This window comes from Zingiber officinale, chromosome 9A (assembly GCF_018446385.1).
Source record: "Zingiber officinale cultivar Zhangliang chromosome 9A, Zo_v1.1, whole genome shotgun sequence".
Lineage (NCBI taxonomy): Eukaryota > Viridiplantae > Streptophyta > Magnoliopsida > Zingiberales > Zingiberaceae > Zingiber > Zingiber officinale.
Window position 1 is genome coordinate 135,660,702 of NC_056002.1, and position 21,254 is coordinate 135,681,955.

The 21,254-nt window shown below is 34.8% G+C and overlaps 1 protein-coding gene across 3 annotated transcripts; it reads left to right on the forward strand.

The window, feature by feature from the left end:
* The first annotated feature begins 13,865 nt into the window (after positions 1–13,865).
* LOC122020848 (thiamine pyrophosphokinase 1-like) lies at positions 13,866–18,967 on the forward strand. Of its 3 annotated transcripts, none has more exons than XM_042578874.1 (6): positions 13,866–14,105; positions 14,211–14,307; positions 14,821–14,893; positions 15,195–15,296; positions 18,356–18,632; positions 18,758–18,967. In XM_042578874.1, the coding sequence occupies exons 1-6, from the start codon at positions 13,976–13,978 to the stop codon at positions 18,877–18,879; spliced, it is 801 nt and encodes a 266-aa protein (XP_042434808.1). In that variant the 5' UTR covers positions 13,866–13,975; the 3' UTR covers positions 18,880–18,967. The 3 variants fall into 3 exon arrangements, with proteins under 3 accessions (XP_042434808.1, XP_042434809.1, XP_042434810.1); XM_042578875.1 differs by having other exon boundaries at positions 18,356–18,614; XM_042578876.1 differs by having other exon boundaries at positions 13,867–14,105; positions 18,383–18,632.
* Positions 18,968–21,254: the final 2,287 nt, after the last annotated feature.

Sequence of the window (21,254 nt, forward strand, 5' to 3'; positions counted from 1 at the left end):
TTAATTAAAATTATTTTAAAATAATTATAATAATTATTAATTAATTTTTACACATTATAATGGTTACTATACGTTATACAACTAATCATAATTGCTATAATAACTTTAAAAATAAGGAATAATATTGTATCATATACTCAATAGTTACTAAATACTTACCCAGTAATTATTACAATACTACAAAATAAAAGATTTTTAGGAATAAAATATTTGATAGAATATTTTTTGTTGACTTTTTTTATATATGAATTTCTATAATTTAAAACGTCCTTTTCTTTTAATTTCTGCTCAATATTATTTGACCTCCTTGTGATGGAAATAAATGAATTTTTATCCCTCTAGTAATGTACATAATATATATATATATGAATAATTTTTCAAGAAAAAAATTTATAATCTATTATAAGAACCACGCATATTTCTAGTACCATCATATCCTTATTCTTATATATTATGAATATGTAAGTCATAACAATAAAAAAAATATTATATATTTCTTCCTGCAATAGTTGTATCAGTCATATCTGCAATGATGAAAATATGAAAATATGAAGAAATATTTCTTGATGATCAATCTAATATCAAACTCACAAAAAAAAAATAATCAATTATATAAATAAAACTAATCAAATTAATTAATAAATCTGTTAATAAATTTAGTTAATTTATCAAAAGAAAAAATTCAGATAATATGAAAATAAACCTACGATGACGTGCTACTCGAGAGAAAGGATATCACGATTATACTCATCGAGTTACTATCGAATGTCTGTACAGTATATGAATATGAAATATCAAATAAATGATAATGCAAAGAACTTCAATAAATTAAGAGATTACACCGTTAAGAAAGGAGTTCGAAGGGAATTCATTCCAAAGACGAACAAATTTGTTCGAACCCAATGATGAAAAAAGACAAAGAGAATCAAAATCAAAATCTTTTGTACCTACACTTCCGCAATTGCGAGGAAGAAGAAGGAAGGCAGCAGCTCCTATTGTTCGTGTATGCGTGAAATTGTAGAGATAAAGGGTCGTACATAATTTTTGATTTAATTAAAAGTCCTAATAAAGTAATGTGTATTTGGAGCTTTAATTAAATCAAATCAAAAATTTTGATTTAATAAACCATATGGACAAGCAATCAGGGGAAAAAAATTGTGGAACTTGGTAAAAAAAAATTTTGATTTTATTTATTTATTTATTTTTTTGTAAGATGGGTGGCGCTAGAGCCCACCTTAATTAGTCCTAGGGTGACTCCACCCATGCTAATGGCTAACATAAAAAAGTGTTATTAACTTTAGGTTTAGGAATTAAATTTTAATTTACCCGAAAAAAATATGTTCCTCATGTATTAATTATTATTTTAAAGACGAGTAGTCATTCGTTATTTATCTCTTTCATATTAATCCTAAAACGAATTGATGGAGGCGCGAGGGATGAGCACAGTTGCCTTACCAATAAGTAGAATTTGAATAAAATTCATTTCAAAATAAAATAAAAATGACGCTTATTTATTTCATTTGGATGGGATGAGAGGCCCTTGAGAAAGTCATTTTGATGCTTACTACGAACTGTATTTAATTTGGAGTGCATTTCATTCCTCGTGGTCATGTGAATTCTCCTCTCTTGGCGACGGGTCAACATGATCCATGACATTTGCCACTTGGAAGATGGCACCCCTCATGGAGTTTTTCAAATTTGTTTTTTCTACGAAAATATGCATGATATCGGCCGGTAAGCTCAAAATTACATAATTTGTTAAATTTTTAAAAATAATGAAAATAGTTAAATCGAACTTGGTGTTATAGTTACATACTTAAATTTTAAATGCTCTTACGGATTTACATAGTTGATATTTTATGAATAGTTATTTCAATAAATTTTGAGGTGATCCTTTCAGGATCGTTAAAATAATGATTTACTTTTGCTCCAATACTTAAATTTTAAAATTTTAAATAATTTTATATATATATATATATATATATCTTATTATTTTATTAAAAATCTTCCCCTTTACTAACTAACTTTGGTGAAGCCTAAAATGCATTTACTTTAATGTCCTTTTTTTTATTTACACTAAAAATAATTCCAAAGTTTATTAGTAATTCCACAAGCGAAACAATCAGTAATCTAGAGTTCGAGATTCAGCTACAGCGTATTATTATGAATTTTTCTCATCATTAATTTAGGTTGTTTTATATAAAAAAAAATATAGTTCTCTTTAGTCTCGTATCTTAAAATTGACAACACTATGATCAAAGAAGCTTCTATAAATATTTTAGGCCGAAGATGTTAAAAAATATATTTTTCTTAGTTTTTTTTTACTAAGATAAGTATAATATTAAATTAAATTAACTTTTTTCATAGGGAAGCTCGTTACAGTAGTTTGTTGCTGGGATTCTCTAGCGTCACTATTGTATGGGTCTGACGAATCTTACCCAAATAATTAAGGGTGTAATCGAGCCGAGTCGAGCCGAACTCTTGAATGTTTGAGCTTGGCTCGTTTATAATCGAGCCGAGCTCAAACTTTATTTAACGAATATATTCATGGCTCACGAGCTTTTATCGAGCCTAAACGAGCTTAATAAATATAAATCATAAATTTAAATATTCATTAAAAACTAAATTATATATTTAGGGAAAATTATAATAATATTATTAAAATTTATAATTTTATTTTAATAAATAAATTTAATATATTTGTTTATATTTTTCATAAGTAGAGTGTAAAATATATAAATTCAATATCAAAACTATTATTATTTTTATTTAAAAGTTGTTTAATGAGTTTAACGAACGTGTTCACGAGTTAACGAGCCGAATATTGCAAAGCTTGAGCTTGGTTCGTTTATTTTAACGAGCCTCATTAAACGAGCTCAAACGAGGTTTTATCGAATCGGGCTTCGAATAGCTCGCGAGCGGCTTGGTTCATTTACATCCCTACAAATAATTAATTCTTGGTTTATAAGGTTAACACTAGAAAATCCAAATAATTCAGATTTTTAAAAATCCAAATAATTTATATATTATTATATTATATACGCAACGTTTGTGCACGATCACACTAGTATATATAAAAGAATAGCATGCTAATTATCCATGGCTAAAATATCAAAAAATATATATATTTTTTAGACATTTTAAAAGGCATTTCTAAAAAATGATTGACTTATTTTCAAAAATCAATTTCAACTTTAACTTGAAAAAGAGGTTAAATGGATTTATTTTTGAAAAATTGTTAACTCTAAGTCATTAGATCTCCATTTTTGATGTTGTCGAGGGAGAAGAAAAGAGAAACAAGTTTAAGTTAATCGTAGCGGAGAGAAAAGCAATAAGTCTTTAACCTAAACAGAATAAATTTAGGGAGAGATTAGATGGCAAAACCTAAGATTAAACTATTTAATTTTTATACTAAGTTACGTTAATCTATATTCCAAGAAGACAAATAGAGTTGTGGCCACCTTGTGCAACTCTGGTTTTTCCAATTGCATCTAGTTGAGTGCCTTCTTGAAAAGGACATGTATAGAATTGCCCAAGCCAATGTGCACTTGAGCGACAAAATAGTTGGCCACGGTAGCTTGAATGACCAAAGTGGTGGCAAAAGATAAATGACCAAAGTGGCATTATGGGTGGGTGGTCACTCCCTTGTGGTCACAGGGCCTGGCCTATTGTTGGGCATGCCTCGGTCTTTGGAAGTCCAGCTAACTTCCAAGCTTTCAATGTGATCGTGCGTCTTGCAAGCCTTATTTGAATCCACATTTGTAGCTCCCCTGAGATCACATTAATCATGCCTCCTAGTTGGGCAATTCACATTTGACTCACTCATTCGAGATTTCTTCTTGTCGTGTTGAGGAGAAAGCTCTTGACCTTAATCTAACTCCCATAATTTTGTTAGTCTATTGTTAGGGACCTCGAATGATGGGGCACTAGCCCCCACTCATGGGTCGCTTCCCCTAGATCAAGAGTGACATAATTTGCAAGCTAACGACAATCACTCGCTCGATTACCCGATCCAGCATTTGACAATCCAAAATGGCTATGCCTATATTTTAATGAAATAAGATGAAACTATCGGATTGTAGATTCTTGGATCTTGTTGTGTACTCTTGAGGATGTTGATGTTGGAAAAATATGAATGGAAAAGTGATGGACAGAAAGAGACTTTATCATGAATGGGACATTATGACACCGAAAAGTGTAGGAGAAATAAGAGGTAATATAAGACACTCCCAATTGTCACCACTATAGGAAATCCATCAAAGAGTTTAGAGAAATAAAAAAAAACATAAATCTTGTAATAAGTTTAAAAGCATATAATATATTTTAATCTCAAAAACATCCTCTCTCCAACAATATAAAAAGATAGTCTTTTTATAAATGAGACTTGGAACAACCCTCCAAGATGAGTTAAATCCATTAAATGTGATTTTATATTTCCCAAGGCTTCATTAAACTAAATTTATATATTGGTTCTCAGTCGGCTAGCAAGAGGGGATGAATTGCTTTGAAAAAACAAACAGAACTTTCTCAAATTACAGCTTGATTAAGACAACTACTTTATTAGAATAAAATAAAATGCATAAATTAAAAAATGCTATCGATTTTTACTTGATTACAATCAGGAAGATTATTTATCCAAGATGTTCAAAGCACTAATCAAATTCTCCTTTTGTCGTAGGCGGAGAAACCTCTTACAAGTGTTGGAAGCACAGAACTTGAAAACAGATATGTTGTTCGAAGTACAGAGTGTTGTGTTAAACTACTGAGACCAAAGCTCTATTTATAGTCTGTTGGTTGAATCTGAGTCATCTGACATTTGCTGATGTGCCAGCTCAGGGCGACTGGAAGGGCTCCAAGCGCCTGTGTGCAGATAAAATTTTATCCACGTCGCAATAGTTGGTGTTGATAAAACTTATCTAGTTCGGGCGCCTGGAATAGTGGACCACCTTGAACAAGGGCGTGTCGAGGAAGTGGGGGCTCGGACAGTCAACTTCTCGTTGAATGTTCGATTTCTCTTCCGTTCGCTTGGGTGATTTCGATCATCAGGAATATGACTCATTCAAACTTATTTTTCGCCCTTCTCCTCGAGTAAGCTTCCGCTCAGGCTTCTGATCCCTCAGAAACGCCACACGCCTCCTTCTTGTTCGCTAGCATACTCTTCCGTAGTAGGACTGCAAACGAATCGAGTCGGCTCGAAAAATATTCGATTCGTATTCGAATTTATCGAATTTGAGTCGAACTCGAACATGTTCGAACTTTTTTTCGAGCCGAACTCGAGCCCAAATTATATCATTCGAGCCGCTCGCAAACCTTAATATTTATTAATATAAGTTAAATATATATTAAATAAATAAATTTCAAGTCTTTCGAACCTATTTTCAAGCAATAATTCAAATAGTTCGCGAACATATTCAAATATTTCGAGCTGAACTTGAACCCGAGTCCTAATTCGAACCGAACTCAAACCAAACATTTTAATGTTTTCGAGTTTCAAATCGAGCTTGAACTCGAATATACCTATTTCGAACCGAATTCGAGCCTTAAATTTTTCTGCATATTCGGCTCGATTCAATTCATTTACACTCTTATTCCACAACACCTCTTATCCCTCAGACGCACTGAGTCTGTCAACTCTCTCCTGTGTTGTCCTTCTCACTAATTGCGTATTTCACTTTCCTTATCCTGAAATGAAATCAAGAAAAAAAAATAATTAATTTTGTTTTTTCTTTTTCCTTATCCTCCACTTTCCCACTCACCCGTTAACTCCACTAACACAAGAAATGAACTCACGTTTTTTCTTTTCTTTTTGAGAAGAACGAATGGAGATTTGCTTTTTTTTCCCGTAGTGGAGGGTGGTGAGTGATCAGCTTTTGAATTAATTCGTCTCTTGTGAAGAAAAGAGATACGGCAGAAACAATTTGTTGAGTGTTTGCAAAATTCGGACAGCAAGCATTCTTCCTCTACTTAGAGTTTGGGCAGCCACATTTTCTCTTCTCCTTGAGAATTTCGGTAGCCACTCCTATAAAAAAAAGAAGGTAGAGATCTTCTCCCTCTCTTCCATCGAAAAGTCTCATCTCCTTATTGCTACTTCTCCTCTTCGAGAAGCATTGTTGCCTCTAACCTTCTTGTAAAATTTTGGAAGGCATAGCCCCTTGTTGAGGGCTATTAGACAACCCCTTGTGAATGGGTAATTAGGAAGCCCCCTCCTTATCTTCGAGGAAGTCATTTTGATCGTCTCGACGAAAAACGACACTTGATCTCTAGTACGATCAAGTGTTGGTAAGAGGACTTCAATCGTGGATCGGAATAGACGAAGGAAGTACGAGCTCATGACAACAACGAGAAATTATTTCGCTACAACTGGAATAGTTGGAGTCATTCCCAAACATAGGTTATTTGGAAGGTATGTTTATGCTTGTACATTGATTCAGGGGGTGCTTGGTTCATTGAAAGGAATGAGAATAAGAATGAGATTGATAGAAGTAGGGAATGGAAATGGGGGCTTTCCCATTCCCCTCCTTTTACTAGGGAATGACTCATTCCCATGTTTGGGGTAATGAATCCATGGGACCCACCACTAATCCCCCAAACCAAACACCCACTTTCAATCTCTTTCCCATTCCTTACTCTCATTCCATCCAACCAAGCACCCCCTCATATGTTTATTAATGCATGTGTTAATAAGTTTATTTAGGTTATGCTTAAATGATCTAATATGTTTATTTTAGATAGTTTAGCATGTCTAAATAAAATGATTAAATGAGCATTAGATGAATCAATCACATGATAGTTTATCTTTGTTATGTTTTTAGGATCTTACTTATATAGTTAGATTGTAATCCATGTTTAGATAAAGATCATGTTTATCTACGAACACTCCTTTGATTTAATTGTTAAATCACAAATAAAATTTTAAATTTTCACTGTGCATAGCAGTGTAGAAATATGATCATCGAATTTTTCGAATTCGCTTCTAACAACATACTCCCACCATAAGTTCAAAGCATTGTTAGAGGGGACTAATCTATTTTAAGAAAACTGCGTTAATCGCATGTCTTGACTTCTCTTTTTCCTAACTAGACGACCCATTCAACACTTGACCAAGTCGACAACTTCGACACTCAGACTTAATTGCTCAATAGTCGGTACTCAATCGACTCAATGGCTCGGACACTTAGACTTAACAGCTCGAGCCTTAGACTTGGCAACTCGGTCAACTCAGTGACTCGATACTCAACCGACTTAGTAGCTTGACACTTGGCCAACTTAGACTCGACACTAGATCGACTTGGCAAGAACATTCGACATCCCGACTCAGCAACCTAGTCGAACAACACTCGACTTGCCACTTGGACTCAAGAACTCAAGCCGCTCATATCTCATGGCACTCGGAATCACTTTGGAGCATTCGACCAATGATCATCCTACTCGAACTCCAGATGTCCAGATTAGCCTGATCAGCCTAGGCTAATAGCTTGAGATTATAGCTCAAGTCATATCGATAGATAAGTCTTGTTCTTTTTCCTATAATTTCAATTTAGAAAATTCATATTGTAAGTACCCCGGGTAAGTTTTGATATGATTAACATGTTAAGTTAAACCCTGTTGTATTTGATCCTTATGTTTAAGTGTGCAAGAACTTAAGAACATAAGAAGTCGAGTGGAAGACGTAGCTAGCGAGAAGGATGACATGGGAAGCGAGTCGACAGACTCGGTGCATCCGAGGGACGAGGTGTTGTGGAAGAGTACACCAGCAAACGAGAAGGATGCTGCAACACTTTCGAGGGACGAGAAGCTAGAGCGGAAGACTGCTCTAGGAAAATGCCAGAGTTGGGTTCGGGTAAGCTCGATTCTAGACGGTTGAAAGATCACCCAGGCGTGCGAAAGCAGATGGTCAACAAGGATATTGGCCATCTGACTAGTTGCCTAAAATATGAGTCACGAAGGAGCCTCAAATAGAACCAAGGCGCCTCTATGCCTCACTATGGAACGTTGAGGGTTGTAAACGAGCCGAGTCAAGCTTTGGGGTGTTCAAACTTGTTTGATAAGGTAATCAAGCCGAGCCGAGCTTAAAATGAATCAAGTTTTTAAAATGATTGTTCAATCTTGGCTTGGTTTATTTTTTACTAGCTTGAGCTTGTTTGAAGCATGGCTTGAGTTTGGTTCATTTAGATATTATCGAGCTCTCAATATAAGTTTGGCTTGAGCTTGGTTCGTTTAGATGTTATTGAGTTTTTAATTCAAACATATTTGATTGTTTGAAACTTTTAGTTGTTTGATTGGTTATTAAGCTTGATAATTTAAACTTATTTATTTATTTAATATATTAAAAAGAGTTTTATTATGAATAATGTTCTTGAACATTGTTCACAGACGCTGTTCACGAATGTTAATGAGTTATACACATATGTATTCAAGCTTGTTTATTTAGTTTAACGAGCTATTTAAGCTTATTTATTTAATTAATCTTGTATATATTGAACGAACATAAACAAGCTCTTATCAAGCTAAATACCAAGTTTGTCCACGAATGCTTGGTTCATTTACACTCCTAGGAACATTGCAGCGCTGGGAGTGGAGGTGTCTCGGTGCTAATGAAGCCGCCTCCCCACCAGAAGACCTGTTGCGACAAAGCACCGTTCGAGGCATTACACTAGATAGGATTTGTTGACATGGAGGTGCCTCTATGCTAACTAAGGCGCCTTAGTTGCCACATCAGCCAATGGTAAAAAGTGTTCTGAGCACTATAAATAGAGGGTCTATCCTCTAGCTCAAACACAACTTGAACAACAACTTTTGTAATTAACTCAGTCTTTTTCTGAGTTTTTAAAGAGTGTAACATGCTTTTCCGCCTTTAAAGAAGGAAATCTTTTAGAGTTTTTTTATCTACCTTAAATTAACAATCACCTAGGTTGTAACCAATTAAATTCTGTACCTCTTTCCTTTTATGTTATTGTTTATTTTAATTATTTGTGCTTAATTAATTGTGCATCCTTGCTAAAGAAAAAGTAAGAGATAATTTTTTAATTGCAAGCTATTCACCCCCCAACCCCCCCCCCCCCCTTAGTCAGCCTCTCTAGACCAACACATATATCTCCGACGATATATCCAAGAGTTGCAATAGTTGTGTTTCTCCACACAAATCTATAAAGCCCTCTCCTTTCATACATTGAGTGGTGTGTAAGGTAATAAAGGCTTCAAGACATCGGCTCAGAATGGCAGGTGATATTCTGCCTGCCTTTCACTCATCTTGATCGTGTGGACAACACCTTCTATTATTGTCATAATCATTGCGTCTCCTCTAGGTTAATAGTTTCTCTGCTCGATTGAGGAGCTTATTATAATTGCACAGAGGTCTCTTCACTAGGGACTGAAAGAAATCCTCACCTCTAAGGCCTATAAGAAGACACTAGTTAATACCTCCTAAGTTGGCGAGGGGGACCTTGAATTCACTTGATTGAACTGTTGAATATACTTCTAGAGAATCTCCTATTGGTTGCTACTCGGAATACCGTCCTAGTTCCCTTGTACAAAAATGTATACAATCATAGAACTATCCTAACTACCCATGTGCTCTACTGAAGTTAAATTTGGATTGCAAATGATGCTTAACATTATTAATCCAAATTGTCCTTCAGAAGTTAAACTTGGATTAGAAACGATACTTAACATTTTTACTCCAAGTTTAACCGATGTGATCTTCCTAAGTTAAACCATATTACAAAAGTTATCAAATATCTATTTCAAAGATCGGCTTCCAGGTTAAACATGGCGAGACACTAGGCCTTCTTGGGTATGGGATCATCCACCACTTCCTAGACAAAGCCTCACAAAGAAATCGGATATTTAACTTCTTGCAGTAAATTAGGTTTAACTATAGAGACCTCAATAGAAACACAATATCGAAACATGAAATTGAACAATAAAATCGATAACAAAAATGATAACTTAAAACCGTTAACCTCTTGTGTTTGGTTTTTCAAGATCTATACAAAAGATGAACTAGTCATGATGCGGAAAACTAATAACTAGTTATACCTTTTGTAACTTATAGACTTCTTGATCTTCTATTGTATTCCTTTTCTTTTCTTGGACGTCGTGTGGACGACGATCTTCTAAGATGAAATCCACTCAAGCTTCTTCCAAAGCTTCCAAGATACGACCACCAACTAACCTCTAAGGGATGCTAGACAAGAGAGCTTCCTTCTCTTCTTCTTCTCCTTCAAGCAACCGGCCACCAAGAGATCTCCACACAAGATGCCGTCAGCCACCAAGAGAGAAAGCAAAAGGAGAAGAGAAAAGGACAAGGGTCGGCCACCAAGGATTGGAAGAGAGGAATAGAAGATGTGTTATTCTTATGAGGCACCCCTCCATCTCTTTTATAATCCTTGGTCTTGGCAAAGAAGGAAAGTTTTAAACATAATTAAAACTTCCTTATATTCCTTGCCAATGACTAAAAAGGAAAGTTTTAAAACAAAAAATTAAAACTTCCTTTTCTTCTTGTCATGGTCGACCACCTCCTTGTGCTCAAAACAAGGAAAGTTTTAAACACAAAATTAAAACTTTCTTATTTGTTTCCGGTAAGAAATTTTAATTAAAAAATATCTCTTTTAAATCCCTTGTTGATTGTAAAAGGAAAATTTTATAAACTAAGATTTCTCTTTTAAAACATGTGGATGGTTACCAAAAAGGAAAGTTTTATAAAAAATTAAAATTTTTCTTTTAACTACAAATAAGGAAAGATATCAAACCTTTCTCTTAATCCTTTGTAGAAAGTTATAAAAGGAAAGATTTAAAATTTTAAAAACTCTCTTTTAAAACTATGACTTCCACAAAAGGAAAGATTTAAAAAAAAATAAAATACCCTTTTAATGTGATGTGGCCGGCCACCTAGCTTGGGCTCCAAGCTTGGCCGACCATATAACATAGCTCCAATTCTTGGCTTGGCCGGCCCTAGCTTGGGCTCCAAGCTTGGCTTGCCCGACCACCATAAGGTGGGTAAGAAGCTTGGCTCTAAGAGGATATAAGCCTTTATAAATAAGAAGTTACAATAGGGATCGAGAGGAGGAATTGGTTTTGGTCTCCCGATGAGCTTGACCTTCCCATGTTCGCCCCGAACACTCAACTCAAGTTCATCAATAATATCTCATTCCACTAAAGAGTTATTATCGCACTACCGCACCAATCCCATATTACAATATGAGCTCCTTCTTATCATGAGTGTGTTAGTCTCTCTGTGTTTAAGATATCGAATGTCCATTAATTAAACGAGTTACTGACAACTCACTTAATTAATATCTTGCTCCAAGAGTAGTACCACTCAACCTTATTGTCATGTCAGACTAAATCCACCTGCAGGGTTTACATGACAATCCTTATGAGCTTCTCAAGGGGACATCGTCAACCTAGATTACTAGGGCACAGTTTTATTCTATAATCAACAACACACCATATAAATTATATCATTTCCCAACTTATTGGACCTATTGATTTAACGAACTAAATTGCACCCTCTGATAAATTAAAGAAATAAATATTAAGTATACGTGTTTGTTATTATATCATGATTAAGAGTATACACTCCATAATAACAGAGATCTTGTTCTTTTTAACAGTCAGTATAAAAAGAACAACCTCAAATGGTCCTGCTCAATACACTCAGAGTGTACTAGTGTAACTTTATAGTCAAGATAAACTCATACCAAATTACATTTCAACCATTCCAATGGTTTGTCCCATTTCATCTTGGTTGTGAGCAACTATTTATAATTTATAAGGAACTGATAACATGATCTTCTGTGTGTCTTCTCACACCATGTTATGTACAATATAAATTAAATGAACAACTACAATTAGCATAATTGTAGATATTTGATCAATGTGATTTTCATTTCAAAATAAATATTTATACAAAAAACTAGACTTTTAGTATATACTCTAACATCTCCTGCTCTTACTACTTCGAGTTGAAAAAACTAAAAGTAGTTTATTAATATTATTTGCAACGGGCAAAATAACCCCCTAATGCTTAAGACAAAAAAAATGGTTTGAGAAGAAAAAGATAGATGTGTAGAAAATTGAGAGTTCCAAGTAGCCTTATTCTCTGCGTACCTCCCATTTCATAAGAAATATGCCTATAAAGATTGTGCCTACGCTTCTCTAAAATATGTAACCACTAATCTATTGTGGTCTCACTTCTCGGTTTAACCACCCTTGCCATAAGGCATAAATTACTTTGTCGTTATAGGTTGTGAATCAATACATACAGGCCAACATGACCAATTCAACAAGGATCAGGGTGATGGTTGAGTCAGGGTAGATGAGTCCAACCTATTTTAAAGAGCTCAATGTCATATTGCACGGAGACCCCGAGTGGCTGAATCACACAAGAGATTTGGTTTGCCGAGTTAGCAGGGGAGTTAGAGCCATTGGAGTTGATGAGGCGACAAGGTGCTAAATGCTAATGCAACTAAATGTCTAAGCATTCGAGCTAAGGCGCTCGACCAAGAACTGAGGTGCTCAAGTTGTTGAGTACCTTACATGCTTAGATTTATTGACGTCGTCAAAGATTATTCTCTCCGTATCATACCTAAAATAAAAATCCCAAAATTATGCATTTTTACATAGAAGCTCCTATTTTGATAATCGTCGCTTAAAATCGAACTGATTGGGCCAAATAGATCAAAAATCGAACAAATAATTTTTTTTTGAATCAACCAATTTTTTCTACGAAAATTGAACTAATCGAACTGATAAAATATAGATTAATTTGATTTTTGACCGAATTAACCAAAATTTTAAAACCTGATTCGATTTCAATTTAAAAAAACCAATATTTTATTTAATTAATAATATTTCTATTATTTTTAAAATAAAAATAATTAAATTAATATTCTTATTCGATTTATTTGGTTTAATTGGATTATAAAATTAAAAAAACCGAAATCGAACTAAATTTTTTAAACAATTGAAAATTGAATTAACCAAACCGAATTTCTAAATTCGGTTGGTTCAATACGGTTCGATTTTATTGAATTTTTACTCACTCCTTCATTTACTCTCCTATCCTTCAAATATTGTTCCAATTATTATCTCTCATCTAAATTTTCCATCTAAACTATGAATCAGTCGGACATGTTACAACAGTTATGAAATCGTAATTGTTACAATAATGATTTCGTAGTTAGTAGGTAAACATAGTTATATAGATATTGTAGTAGTTACGAAATCATAAATCGCTACAATGTGTGAATATTTTTTAACATATTAAGTATATGTTATAGCAGCTGTTATGAAATTGACACTGTTACAATGTGTTTAACCAATTTAGAATTTAAACAATAAATACTAATGGAAAAAATACTATAGCGTTTGAATTTTTTTATGCTTTTTTATTTTAAAAAAAATAGGACGACCTTTGATAATTTGGAAAAAAAAATGTTGGGCAGACTTCTTACTTTTGCCTAAATCTAAAATGGATGATTAGAATTTGATGAATTAGAATATTCTTTTAAAATCTTTAGGATTATTTTTAAAGATGTTTAAATAATATTATATTTTATGAGTCAATTATATATATATTTTATTTATTTTCATATATAATTATAAAAATAATACCTAATTAATTTTTATTAATAATATTTAATTACTTTTTTAGTTAAATAAATTTATTTTCCGGTCCGTCAGATTCTGGCCAGCCTAAAATGCGCATCGTGTAAAAGTTATTTCCTTCGAGTTTAAAGACGTTGTTCTCTCGTTTGAAACATTCAAAAAAAGGCACAATTTATTTATTTGGAGAATAGAAATTCATCAGACGACATAATTGAACGAGTCAAAGGCATTTGGATAAAGTAATTAATAAATATGAAAGAGGACATGAAAAATAATTGAACAAATCTCGCTTCTTCCGGCGAGAGACGCGGTCGTTCAAACAAGTACACGGCCGCTGGGCAAGTTCGCGGAAAGCCGGTCGGTCATGGAGGCGATGAGGCACGCCTCCACTTTCCTTCGCTTTCCTGCGCCGCCCGACATCAGCTCGCCTTCCTACGCGCTCGTCGTTCTAAACCAGCGCCTCCCTCGATTCGCGCCCGTACTTTGGAGCCACGGTGACCTCCTCACCCCTTTGCTTCCTCTTTCTTCTCCTTGGGATTCGGTTGGTGTTCGTATTATTATTATTATTATTATTATTATTATTGTATGTGTGTGATCAGCAAAGCTCCGTGTTTTTGCCGATGGAGGGGCGAATCGCGTGTATGACGGCATGCCCAATTTATTCCCCGAGATAGATCCGATGGAAGTGCGGCACAGGTTAGGGCTTTATATATCAATCCTTTCGAAATTTTTTGTTTCAGGTTCAAACTTTCTGTTCAATTTATGCCAATTAAATCTTCACTTCCTGAAAATCTGGTCTTATTTAGTCTTAGACCAAGATCTAGCTTGGTAGCTCAAGTGGAAGGCTTGTAGTTTAAAAAGAATTAGTTCGTCGCAGAACTTAGTTGAACTGAATTGTAAAGTACATTATCCTGAATAATTGGGCATACCTCTTTTGAAGTATGGACATTTATTTGTCTTCTTTCCTTTGCAGCCATTTGTCTTTTCTTTTGAATCTTGGCCAAGTCTATAAATCTCGATTCTCAATGTCAATAATAAGGCACCAATGTACTTACTTGATTCTAATGGTGATATAAGCTCGGATAGTTGGAAGAGTGATTTTTCCTCTTTCTATATTATATACTTTTCCATTTTCGCTGCACCTCTACCTTAGCCAAATTTTCTTCAATTTTAACTAAGTTAATTGTGATTTTCTATTTCATTTTGAAGGTACAAACCAGACATAATTAGGGGTGACATGGACTCAATAAGACCAGAAGTGAAGGAATTCTATGTTAACATGGTAAGCTCTTTTAAGGTTGTCATTATCATGGTTGTTAACATTTTATCACTACTGAAAGATACTGAACCTTCTGTTTGTCATAGGAAGCTCTAGTTGTCATGCTGTTTGGAGTACAATATATCTAAGCATAATGACTATATAAACTACAATGCCCTATAAATTCAAAACAATACATATGAGTATACAGAGATTCTATTTTGTAATTTCGTTCATGATTCCTCTGTTGCATAGTTTAGCATAAGAACTCCCTGCAGAGCTAATAAATGTTACTCAATGACATTAAAGTGCGTTTGTTTTATAGGGTGTCAAAGTAGAGGATGTATCATATGACCAGGACACCACAGATCTACACAAATGTGTTAATTATGTTTGTGATTCCATGGACGAATTGGCTAAGTCAAATGTGAGTAGCCAGCATGCCTAATTCTTTTCTTATTTCCACATATTTTAGCTGATGATCATAATTGTATGACAAATTACTATGATTAGATGCTTGTTCATTATTATGATTGATAACTTGATGCATCAATTAGTAAATGTCTAGCATGCTGATGAATTCATGTTCTGAATGCTAAACACATGCCTTCCATAGGCAAGGAATGAAATAATACCTTTTCTCTGAGCAAGTTCACCACATATAAGAAAACAGTAAATTGAATACATCACTGGGAAATGTTAGAGATATTAAATTAAAAGTGTTACTGATTCAGTTAGCTTAGTCCCACATCAGTAATTCTATATTTGGTATCTTATTGTGATACTATGTATATCCAAATAACGGTTACCACATGAATATGGTAAAAAAATACAATATTTAATGCCTCAAATTCTGCCACATACTAAAGCCATCTTTGAGAATAGTGCCTTCCTAGAGGGGTGGGGTGAATAGTGCTTTTTAATTTTTGAAAGTGATTTAGCATGGTTCGACCCCCAGGATTCTATTCCACACCCTATTGTTTCTATTCCACGCCCTATCTCATCAACCGATCATGGCTCAGTTGTCCGATGGAAAATTCCAATCGACTATGTTGTAATGCTAGCATGGCTCGTTTGATGAGATAATGGTTAGATATGTTGATGATAAAAGTGGAGCAGTTGATTGTTGAAGATTCTAGTCAACTGCTGCGGATTGATCAACAACAATAAACAACCAAACCAAAAGCTGTAAAAGAAGTTAGAGCGGGATTGAAGGCTAACATTCCTCGAGACATACTAAGCAAATTCCTAAGATTTGTTGTGCTATCCTTTAGTTTCGCTTATGTAATCATTCTCAAGTGTAAGACTTTCTTTTGCCCATCTTGGACATTCCTAGACCAATTCCTAGGCATGCGCCTATCTTTCTTGGATTACATACCTAGGCCCTTTTTTCACTTGCCTCTTCCTAGGTATAGTAGTCCTATCATGAATTCTAGTCATAGAGATATTGTAAAATTTACTCTAGCCTATCATAATACCTAAAGCCAAAATTATGCACGGGTAAATGTATATAAGTATCACCCCATACATAGAAGAATTTGAATTCAAATACAAATTAGGAGAGCATAATTTCTCCTTTACCTTTGTCTCTATCTTAGCACGAGTCCATTCTTCTTCCATCTCCTTGCTTCTTCTTTCCCTCACCTTTCTTTGGGCACTTTGTATGGTAATGGCCCTCTTCTCCACATGTGAACCAAATGATATGGTTCTTCTTCTTCTTCGAGGCATCTAATTTAGATAGCACAAATGTGCTTATTTGACTTGGTGCCAGTGGAGGTACTCAAGACTTGAGCCTCTAAGACTTCTTTACTTTTCATGGACTATCTTTCATTCCTTTAAGAGTTAGATGGTTCCCCACTTGATCCATCTAATATAGAAGGCCTAAAATCCTCATTGACTACCTCAACTTTTGGAATTCCATCTCTTCCTCTTCTACCTCTTGTGGAGCTTCATATCTCTTTTCACTTTCCTCCACTTCCTCTTTAATTTCATAATCTTGGCTTTTTACCTTTTTCCTTTTTCTTGGGATTCTTATTACTTGTTTCCATAGGTCCCTTGCATCTTTTCACACCTCATCTATCTTGTCCAACATCCTCTTGGGCACCTCCGATATTAGGAATCTCAAACCTTCTTATTCCCTTCATATAGCTCAATATGGTGCTCCGGCCAATCATTTCTTCGAATTCTCATTCTGGTTTTATCCAAAGGCCATGTATACTCCTCTTTCGATGTGTACACCATTTCTAAATCCATTTAGAGCCAAACTTCCATCCATCTCTTTCAAAATACAAAGGCTTCATAACATAGTAGAGGATTGTACTCTATCTTGGCCATCTTTTATTGCTTGGTCGGTGGTTAGTCCTTCCTAAGTCAGTTTCGCTTTGATATCACTTGTTACATCAGATACTGGAGCCAGAGGTGGTGGAATAGCGATTGTTACCTACAAATGTGATTCTATCGTCTCTTGCTATTCATTGCAAGGTTACAAGCACAATTAGTAAAGTGGAAAACACAAATAAGAATCACACTTACCACAATCGCAAATGGTTAAGCAACCCATAGTCTCCTACTCCACGACTTATGATCCAACCGACGGACCCCGCTTGGAAAATTATTGACTTTCTTCTTCTTGATCAATTACTGAAGGTGGAGAAACCTGTTACAAGCTTAAGAGTTACAAGGATTACAATGAAAGCTTAGAGCACTTGAAGAAGTTCTAACAAGACCTAACTAGCCCTATTTTCGCCAACTTTGAAGACTCCATCGAGCTTCTCTTTTATAACCTTTAATCCTCCAACATTGTTTCTCATCTGCTAGTAGTTGACTGTTTTGCTGATGGTTGTCTGGTTCTTGCAATCTGATTGTTATCGTGTAGCAATGGCTCCATACTGCCCAGTCGACTCAACCCGAATAGAACCATTCTATTTGCTAGTTCCTCGGGCCCACCATATCCTACTAAACATGAATTTACTTGGGTCACTATACCCTTCTAAACACACTCATATACTCATCTCTCGAGCTTGGTTGTTTACTGCACTGGATCATGTTCCATGTAAATCATGTGTTTGTTAAAAAATGAATGATATCATATGTTGGTGAGTCTGAAACTGTGCAAGGTTCTTACATTAATAGCTGTCCTCCATTCCTTGAAGAAACTGTCATAAATATTCAAATTTAATTCCTCATCAAATTTCTCATGAGATCAAAAGCTAGAAGACTTATAACTTTTTTTTTTTTTTTGCCTGTCCAGAACAAATAAACAATCTAACTACTGTGATGAGTATCCTGTATTTTGGGCTTCATTTTCTCTTCATACAAATGGAGATGCATACTAACATTATGAAAGCTCTCCTTTTGAGCAAGTCCATGGTAGTTTGTGTAGTGAGACTGAGGAAATTTGTACTTGTTTCAAGTAAATGCTAGTAGTTTGTGCAAATTTTCAATATCTTAGTAACCCAATCTATTCTTAGAATCAATTTGTTACAGCTGACTGAAGCCACATACTCATCACAGTTTTGCATTTTAATTGCTGGAGCTCTTGGCGGAAGATTTGATCATGAAGCTGGAAACATCAACGTATTGTACAAGTTCTCAAACATACGAATCATTCTTCTTTCAGATGATTGTTTGATCCAACTTCTTCCAAAGACGCATTGTCATGAGATCCACATCCAGTCATCAGTCGAAGGCCCACATTGTGGATTGGTTCCTATCGGTGCACCATCAGCCAGCACCACTACCACTGGTCTGCAATGGGATTTGAGTTACTATCTGATCATTAATCCTTTAATCTTTTATTTCATTTCTTATGACCAAAAAGTCCACAATACGGATTAGCATCTAACTAAATTCTAATAGAAATTTGGCTTGGTCATGGTTTATTTGCAGTTGACACAGGAATGAGCTTTGGTGGTTTGATAAGCACTTCAAACATTGTGCGCGAAGACAGGATTACTGTCAAGTCTGATACAGATCTTCTTTGGACTATATCTATTAAAAAGGATTTTTGAGAGACATCTTATGAATGCTGTTTTTCCGGTGATTATAGTTTTTCGATATCATCGATCAATCATAGCTCAGTCTGGCCTTGGTTTACAAGGGACCTGTGGCGCCGTATCATTCTAAATTTTTTGTAGTACAGACGTGGAACTGAACCACCTGACTCAGTTGGGGAGGTTCGCTCTAAATCATCTACAGCTTGAGATAATTGGACTCAATGCCGCAACCTAGTCGACTATCATCTATGAATCAATTCTACCCCAACTCCTAGCATCTTGTGGTAGTTTTGTTGGTAGAAAGTCCAAAGACTTGAAATAAATCCATCTACTAACTATTTCACTATAGGTACTACAGGTCTAGGGTATACTTCCACCAAAGTTGCTATAGCATCTCCTTTGCTAATCTCTACGCAAGCTTAAGCAATCTAGACAAACCCTATATTGAAACAAAGTCTTCCTAGGCGATGAGAGAAACTTCCAGCCAAGAGGAATCAGATTGAAAGCTTGCTCATTTTGATGATACACATAAGCTTTCCCTCAATTGGAAAGCCACCTTCTTAGTAGAGTAGGTGAAGATGAGAACATTTACCATTGAGAAAAAAGTGCAAGAAGAAGAGTCATACTTCTATCACATGATGTTCTAATTTGCTTATCTTTATAATGGTTTTACACATTGGATTTCGTTTGGATATTTACAAACTGATAATTGTGTTCGTTAGCTTAGTTTATAATATGTCATAGCTGAGGTTTAAATCATAGATACCTGAAGTCTCTAAAGGCCATAAATTTGGTCACTTCAGCCCTTACAAGCCCTTGATCGAGCAAATGGGAGGCAACGCTGAGAATCTAATGGTTGGAAGCACGCATGTGCTAATCAGGTCAGATTCGCACTTGATCTGAGGGTGTGAATCAACTTCAAGATTCCCCTATTGGATCCAATGGCGTAGTTCGACCATGAAGAAAAAAACTGATACAATTTTAATGGAGAGAGAAATCATTGCTTCGATGTTAATGCTGCAGATGTTAGATTACATGTGAATAATAATAGACTAATAAAATCTGCTTGGGATGTCCAATTAATTTGAGGATGATAGATATATTATAATCATATTATTAAGAATAAAAATCTCTCTCATTTCTTAATCGACTTGGCATAATCATTTTTTATTACAGTAATAAAGGAACAAAATTCAAATTAAATGTCGACTTGCTCTTGTGGTCCTTACTGCTTGCGACTTTTGATTCCTAAATCAAACATAGATAAATGATCACCCGCCAACTTGACAAATCTAGCCTACTTGATTTAGTCCCCACGTGTTCTCTCGGGATGATACGATGATTAAAATATGGGGTGTTGTCACATGAGATCTTGGGGTTGAAATTCGACATGACCGAGCATAACCTCCTCCATATCTTGGTCATTTGCACTAATGGTTAATAGCCACCTGTGATTTACCTCCTCTGTGTTGACATATGGATAGATTGACGGGGACGTTAGAGACGAACGAATCACTTTTTACCACATTGATTTAGTCCTCACGTCACGCAAACCACCATCAACATGATGCGACTACATCACATCAGAATTTTTTTTTAAAAAAATTGATCTTTTTAAATACTTTAGTAGTGCATTGAATCCATATATTTTTCTAGTAATTTCTTTTTTAAAAAAATATTAGAAATTTTAGAATTTTTTTATACCAATTGATTAAAGGACATATTTAAAAATACGGATATACTTAAAATTTTAGATTTTTCAAAGACTCCAGTCGATAAATATGGTTATGTATTAACAGTACCATTGTGATGTTAAAATTTAAAAAAAATCTAAAAGTTAAAAAAGCTTTTAAAAAATTACTCTATTTTAAATGCGACCTTTTATCAATTATTTTTTGTGTTAATTCACCTTGAAATGACTGATCCGGTAAAAAAAACTTTCTATTAAGGATTAAATTATTGGAAGTAATCTTTAAAAGTCGGTGTGATAATGAATTTTGATATTTAGGTAAAGGATTTAAATTATATTTATTTTTATATTTGATATATATATTTGAATTATGTAAATTTGCAGAATACATATATTTCTTATCTTGATGGCTTCGGCTCCAATGAAGAATGGTGCATCTGAGAGATCGTGTACAATATAACAAGGACAAGCTAAGGGAAGCACACTTCGAGGCATATGCAAAGGATAACATTAGGATAAGCCGTGGACTTGAATGCATCCGAGGGACGAGAGCCAAAGGAAGGAAGCTTGAATACAAGAGGTCAAAGTTGTAAAGAAGAGTCAAGTGAGTCATGAAGGTCTGAGTGTGAGAAAAATATATTCGGGAAGGGAAACCCTAGGTTTAGGATTTTACAAGTTGACTGGCGTCTGGACCAATCGA

Excerpts from the sequence above, each read along its gene's own strand:
- LOC122020848 (XM_042578874.1), top strand. The coding sequence starts at position 13,976 with ATGGAGGCGATGAGGCACGCCTCCACTTTCCTTCGCTTTCCTGCGCCG. Across the intron at positions 14,308-14,820 it reads CCGATGGAAGTGCGGCACAG|GTACAAACCAGACATAATTA; the intron begins GTTAGGGCTTTA and ends TTCATTTTGAAG. Across the intron at positions 18,633-18,757 it reads TGGTCTGCAATGGGATTTGA|TTGACACAGGAATGAGCTTT; the intron begins GTTACTATCTGA and ends GTTTATTTGCAG.